This window comes from Elephantulus edwardii, unplaced genomic scaffold, assembly GCF_000299155.1.
Source record: "Elephantulus edwardii isolate Elephantulus edwardi_28Jun2011 unplaced genomic scaffold, EleEdw1.0 scaffold00197, whole genome shotgun sequence".
Taxonomy (NCBI): Eukaryota; Metazoa; Chordata; class Mammalia; order Macroscelidea; family Macroscelididae; genus Elephantulus; species Elephantulus edwardii.
The window spans coordinates 787,059-794,747 of NW_006399947.1; the positions used below are offsets into that span (position 1 = coordinate 787,059).

Consider the following 7,689-nt stretch of genomic DNA (forward strand, 5'->3'; position numbering starts at 1 on the left):
ACTTGTCTGTCAATGGAGGCTTGTGTGGTGCTTTGATGTTGAAAAAGTTTTAACAGAGCTTCTAAAGACAGCGGAAAGGCATGGAAATCTATGTTCTAAAATCAGTCCATAAAAATGCTATCCTAACAACCTGAATATCATGACTGGATGGTCAACTCAAGAGCAACTAACAAGTCTCATTACAACAATAAGTACTTTCCTAGATAGGGATGGCACATTACTTAACCGAACAATTTGGCCAGGTTACTTAACCCTGACAAATCCTGGTTATGTAGTCCACAGCAAATTGCACTGCTCACCAAAAAAGGTGTAAGTCTCAGTCTCCAGAAGACAGAATCTAACATTGGCTTTGAGGGCAAAAGAGGAATAACTTCTTCTCATTACTATTTACAGCCTTGGAAATCCACGGCAAGACCACTGTGAGATGGACCCCACTCAAATGCAATGTGTTTTTATTTAATTAATTTAATTTACTTAATTTTGGCAAATGAACTCTGAGAAGATACAGTGGCAAGCTACCTCACAAAGGAACTACGTGGGCCAAAGCCTAGAGGACATCCTTCAGCTCTAGCAAAACAAGGAGGAAATAAAATATCTTAAAGGCCTATTGACAATATAGTTTGTATTCCAACTGGTTTTCTACTCAGTCCACTTTGTAAGGTTATATATAGTCGATCTCAGAGAATTTAAAAAAATAAAGAATTCTAAAAAAAATCCAAAACATTAACAAATTAAAATAAAATCAATCAAACGACTGAAAAAGTATTGTTTGTTATTTTAAATACAAAATGTTTTTTCTTTCCTATAGTATTTTAGTAAAGTAAATCCAACATTGTCTGCGCTCCTCTAGGAATCAAAACTCATAAGCAATTATTAGACAAAGACTATAAGATTCATAAGCATCCATCAATGGCTATCACTTCAATGACACAATACCCCACTTCATTAAAATGTAAAAGTACACAAATCAGAGTACTCACTGTAAGATTAAAAAAAAAGTGAAAGATACACTTACCTACATAATGCATATTAAGAGCCAAATACTTATATTGGAAAAGAGGATTGTTACTGAGGCTACTTCTTTGGATCTGCTGGAAAAAGGAGCTGACATCCCATCTGTACAGGACATCCAGTAGCATGATGCTTGGCACCCTCAGGGCCACATTTAACACTGCCTCCAGTTTTTCCTTTGCAGCCATGTTTTGTTTTGTTCCCTTGGAGCAGATCTAAAAGTCAGCAGACACATACAAAAATAAGTCAACATAAATTACTTAATGAATACTCTTTTTGGCTCTAATGTTTTGTCACATACTGAACAATATGTTAAAATGTATAAAACGTGTTTGCTAAATTTACTTATCTTTGATATTCAGAACATAAGCCTTGTACTGTGTTTTTCACATTGATACTTTCAGAGTTTTAGTCTGCCAAATCTGATGATTCTGATTAAATAAATGTTCAGGATGAAAAATTTATTTTTAAAAAGCTCATTAACTCCGAATCTCAATGCTTAGCAACAAAGAATCAAAATACTTTTAACTTAAAAAACTTACTCCTATAAAATCATTTGAGTGACATAAAATATGTGCTATATGAAAAATGTATTCAATGAAAAACTTGATAATTACACGTGAAGTCTGCAGCTTTTTTCCTTATTCACCTACAATCAGATTTAAAGTGGTGAATTTACAATCAGCAGAATTCATGATGTAAATATAATTTAACATTCTTTGCTATATTGTTTGCTTGAATAAATGAAGTTAAATATTAGTCAAAAATTCCTATACCTGACTTGAACATAGAACATACTGACCAAACTATTCCTTTAATACAGATAAACTAATACACAGGAGGAACCAGACACTCTTTAGTCTGTAGCTTCTCTGTTTGCTTAGATACTGAAGAGAATTAGGAAACTGAAGAACAAGAGAGGGTTTCGAAAGGCAGTTATCAGGTTCTTAGGCAATTTACTACTTAAAAGGACAACTGAATGCAATACTACTTTATATGATACAGCTAGAAATTAATGCAAGGAATTTTAAGGGAACAAGGCAAACAAAAGTGGGTAAAGGACAATTTTAAGAACAAAGTTCTGAATTGTTGGCTCTGACAACACTCTTTTAAGAATTTTGCTGAGAAAGCTGAACACATTTCCAGTGTTGGCAGTAATTTCAGGCATTACAGGACAAATGAAAACAGTAATTTCTGAAGAAAATTATAGTGACAGATTGTTATGCTACAGTTAAATATTTGTCAGTATTTCCATTTTACCCTCCGATTTTGATAGCTTCCCAGCTCAGAAAGTTAAAAGTAGCTCAACATGGCAACATTACTAATAAGGTTTCCAATTTTAATTAACCAATCATTCCTATGATTCAGATGTTATTTTACATACGTCTTACAAATAACACAAAATAATGCTATATATACTGTCATTCTGATTATTTTAGATGACCAAGAGAGATGTTTAATAATTTTTCTAAAAAGAGAAAATATGGCAACAGAAGAGAATAAAAATTACATTTTATTTCCTAAAATAGAGATTAGAAAAAAATTCTCTAAATTTCTCAAAGATTACACTAGTATAAAAGAAAATACTGAGAGAAAACACACCAAAATATTCGTAATAACATCCTTAAGGCAGAAAAGCTAAAAATGAGTTTTCATTCATTCCCTTCTTTCTTTTCTTCATGTTTGTCAAGTTTTCTATAATATGCATTTATTACTTTTATCCTTGAGGTGAAGGTTTAAAAAATAAATTGTTGGGGAAAAGTATAATGTATCTAAAGATAAATAGAAGAAATAACTGCCTATTCTGCTGGTAAAACTGATAATGCCACACATTCTTTCCTCTTTTTTTTTTAAAGCGTGGTCTGGATGAAACTTTACAGAGGAAATTCGTTTCCCATTCAAAAATCTAGACATATTGTGCTTCGCAACAATGGGTGTAAAGCCCTCAATGTATCAGCACTTTTCCTACTTCCTCCTTGGTTCTTCATGTCCATTCATTATTTCCCTTACTCCTCCCTGCCTGAGCTTTGTTTTGGGGCAAATGCTGCTGTATTGGTCTCCTTTGGCTGAGTGCCCCGAGGAACAACTCTGTAATCACCCATGAGTTTATTTCAAAGTACATGAAACTACTTTTTGTCATGAACCACTAACCATAACTGAAAATTATCATGCTTTAAAATAACAGCAGCACTCAGAGGAGAAAAGAAAAAAATCTAATGGATGTCAGAAAAGACTTTAAAGCTTGCACTGGAGCATCAAGAAGCCAAAACAAAAGGAAAACATGCCAAAGTAAAAGAGCTGAATTGAAGATTTCAAAGGGCAGCTGGGGAGGACAAAAGTATTATAATGGAATGTGCATGGAGCTAGAATTGAAGAATAAAAAGGGAAGAACTTGCTCTGCATTTCTCAAGCTGAAAGAACTGAAACACAAATTTAAGACTTGAGTTCCAATACTGAAAGATGCTATAGGCAATATACTTAATGACTCAGAAAGCATCAAAAGAAGATGGAGAGAGTGCACAGAAAAAACTGACTCTGAAAAATTTCAGGAAGTACCATATAAACAGGAGCCAATGGTGATGAAGGCGGAAGCAGAAGCTGCATTAAAGGCAATGGCAAAAAAGAAGGCCCCGGGAATCGATGGGATACCAACTGACTTGTTTCGATTAACAGACGCAGCCTCAGATGTGCTCACCAGTCTATATGCCAGGAAATTCGGAGGACGGATGTCTGGCCAACGCACAGGTAGAGGCCCATATTTGTCCCCATTCCCAAGAAAGATGATCCAACAGAATATGTGGAAACTACCAAACAATATCATTAATATCACATGCAAGCAAAACACTGCTTAAGATTATTTAAAAATGGCTGGAACAGTACATAGATAAAAAACTGCCAGAAGTTCAAGCAGGATTTAGAAGAAGCCATGGCACCAGGGAAACCATTTGCTGATGTCTGATGGAACCTCATGAAAGTAAAGAATAAAAAAAAAATGTCTATTTGTGCTTTACTATGTAAAGGCATTTGACTGTGTGGACGGATCATAGCAAGTTGTGGCTGACAATGAGAAGAATGGGAATCCCAGAACACTAATTGTGCTCATGTAGAACCTTGGACCAAGAGGCTGTTGTGCATATAGAGCAGAGGAATATTACGTGGCTTAAAATTGAGAAGGGGGTGTGTCAGAGTTGTATTCTATCTTCATATCTATTCAATCTGTATGCTGAGCAAATTATTCGAGAAGTGGGACTCTTTAAAAAGAACTGTGGTATCAGGATTGGAGGGAGATTTATCAATAACCTGCATTATACAGATGACACAATCTTGCTTGTGCAAAGTAAGGAGGATGTGAAGCACCTGTTGCACAGGATCAAGGAATGTAGCCTTCAGTATATAATGCATCTCAATGTAAAAAAAAAATTCTTACCACTGGACCAATAGGCAGGGTCATCAAAATGGATGGGGAGGAGACTGAAATTGTCAAATCTTCATATTGCTTGGATCCACAATTAACACCCTTGGTACCAGTAGTCAGAAAATGAGACACATTGTACTGGGAAAACCTGCAATTAGGGCCCTCTCCAAATTATTGAGGAGTAACAATGTCAGTCTGAAGACTAAGGTGTGTCTGATTCAGGTTATAGTCTTTCTGATCACTTGCTAAGCATCTGAGAACTGGACAATGAATAAAAATGAGAGAAAAAGAATTGATGCCTTTGAGCTGTGGTGCTGGAGAAGAACAATGAACATCTCTTAGACAGCCTAAAGAACAAACAGGTATGTCTTGGAGAGGAACACTGAACATCCCTTAGACAGCCAAAAGAACAAACAGATTATGTCTTGGAAAGGGTACAGCCCGAGTATTCTTTGGAGGCAGGAATGAAGAGACTTTACTTCACATACTTAGGGCATGTTGATAGGAAGTGCTATTCCTTGGAGAAGGACATGATGCTGGGAAGGGTGGAGGGTCAGTGAAGATGAAGACGACTCTCAGACCCTCAACCAGGTGGACTGAAAAGGAGACTGCCACAATGGGCTCTTGTGTGTCACCAGGAGTGAGTATGGCATAGGATAGAACAGGGTTCAGATCTTTTGTTCACAGGATCACTGTGAGTCATACTTGACTCAATGGCACCTAACAACAATAGCAACCAGATACTTCAGGGATTGTACTGGAAAAGTAATTAAATTTTTGTATTCTAGAAGTAACATAAAGTGCTACTGCTGAGTTAATACCACCTTGTCATTGTTGTTCAGTACCTTAGAGTCAGAACCAACCCACAGCTGACCTGCTAGATGGTTTTCAAAGGCAGTTAATCACTAGGGAGGAGACTGCCATCCTTCTCCTGAAGACTGGCTGGTGGCCTTGAACCACAAAGCCGGCAGAAATGCAGTGTAGTGTCTTGACACTAGGCCACTGGAGATGCCTAATACTACTTTAGCCCATATTTATTTCACATGTCTGTTGTTAATATTTTTTTAACATACCAACTTTCACCATCTATTTAGCTCTTAAAAATGTTCTTAAAGAAACTAACCAATCTTGCATTAAAAATTAAGATCTGAAATGCCAGGAATTGCTTGAAGATCATCTATATTACAAACGAAGACCAATAGCCGGATGGTACATGTTCCCCTCTTAACTATAATCACTCCTCTGCCTCACAAATATAACAAAGATAAAAACAAAATCTTGGGTCTCTAAAGCCATTAAAACAGAAAAACTATCAAAGACAAACAACAGAACTCTGAACTCTACAACACAGCAAATTTAAGACTCAAGTCTCTGCATAAGAAGATTTTAGAATGAAACAGACCCAAGCCACACTGCTGAGTATTTTTTACTCATTATTTGAGGGATACTTTAACAAGTTATTGCCACATTCATTGGCCAAGTAAAGGCAAATAAAGCTCATTTTAAACTCTAAGTTACCTCCTTTTTTTAATAAAAAGACCTATCTCATGTGTTTTGAACATTTCTAAAGTAGAAGTGGCCCATGATCTGGTTTCAACTATCAAAATTAATACTGTATCATCAAGTACCACATGCTAAACAATACTAATCACAATTTTAGAATTTCAACATAGCTGGTCCTCCTCATTCACACTTACTAAACAAAACCTCAGCAAACACATGCAATTACAACTCCTGCCAAATCACTAAGTTATTAGCATGAAGGGGTGGGGGGAAAGGACTCCTGAGATTGTATCTCTCTCTTAGTTTTACTCAAGCCTGACTTACCATTCTGCTAGCGGGGTTTTTTTGTCCTACAGTAATTACTGAGCACATTCTAAACTAAAGACAATGGGAACTTAAGATTCTCTTAAAGCCAAAACAATTCCAGACATAACAGTAAAGTTGAATATAAAGAAAATGAAAACAAATATATAAATTATTTTCAGCTTCATCAAAGTTTTACACTTTTTTGCCTTCACGCAAATCTCAAAATTTCCTCCCTTAACTGAACAGAAGTGGACACTAATATTCCAACATGTTTTCTCTGCAACTAAATGTGATTTAAACTTAAAAGATGTTTCATACAGTAAAAAGCTTAAAAAAAAATTCTTTCCAAATACTCAAAAAAGGCTCAACAAATGGGACTATAACGGCTTCATGAAATTGAACAACAAAAATAATCGGGACCATGATTTCATTAAATGGCTTTCCTAGGCTGGGAAGCAGCAAGCATTACTTCTTGTAATGTCCTATCATGTAAATAATGTTGCACAGTTTACCATTCATATTTGGGGCACCCACAGTTTACATTTTCATGAAAATATTTTCGTTTTTAAGAAAATACAAAGAAATCAAATCATCCCAGCAAAAAAAAAAAAAAAAAAGAAAGAAAACCAAACACACCAACACCAAAAAACCCCACAGTTTAAGAATTAAGTTAAACTGAAAAATGTACCTTAACTGAAAAAAACTCAACATTTCAATGTATTCTATATATATCCTCTTTTAAAAACGTAGTGCAAAAAGTGAGACTGCCACAAAAATAAGACCTGTTTAAAAATTGTTCAGTACAATACTAATTTAAAGTTGACAGATTCCTCTCAGCTAAGGACAAAAATCTTCATTCATTCAACAATACTCTCCATTCTTTGCCTCAGCGAGTTTTAAAAAAAGAAGTAACAGCTAAAATAGATCCTAAGAGACACTGCTCCTGTGGCTATTCATCTGTTAAGATGGTAAATCCTGAAAAATCCGGGAGGGTAAAACTAAAACCTAAAATCCTGAGTAAGTAAACTAGGGCCAAAAGTGAAGACATTCAAAGAGAAAGCATCTCTTACGTAAGCATTGGCACACGTTTTAAATATAGCTGGTCCTTTTCACTTGCACTCACTGTTAGCTAACTTTGCATGTACCTGATTTCTACATAAGCTACTTGCCATTCAGTGGTTTGTCATCATCTTCAAAACAGCAAAACCACGAAGTCCACTCTGAGCACAAGGGTCAACTTTCAATTTAAGGAGCCAGAAGAAAGATGAACAGTACTTCTGCCATTGGGCGCTTGGCCTGGGTCACGACTGCAGCACCGACAGCTCATCCTTTTGGGCATGATTCAAGACTCAAGAGAACTGCAGACTCCATGTTTCAAAAATAAAAAGCCACACAGTCTTCTTTCCTTTCAAGCGAGTTTCCTGTTTACTGCAGACAGCTATGCAAAGCCATCC

The 7,689-nt window shown here is 35.9% G+C and overlaps 1 protein-coding gene across 1 annotated transcript in view; it reads right to left on the bottom strand.

The window, feature by feature from the left end:
- Positions 1-7,425, bottom strand: part of RNF145 (ring finger protein 145) — a 56,497-nt gene extending 49,072 nt beyond the window's left edge. The window contains 3 exon segments of the mRNA XM_006903611.1: positions 1,016-1,214; positions 2,981-2,993; positions 7,370-7,425. Of these exon segments, the coding sequence (XP_006903673.1) occupies positions 1,016-1,214; positions 2,981-2,993; positions 7,370-7,425 (268 nt within the window).
- Between the last annotated feature and the right edge of the window lie 264 nt (positions 7,426-7,689).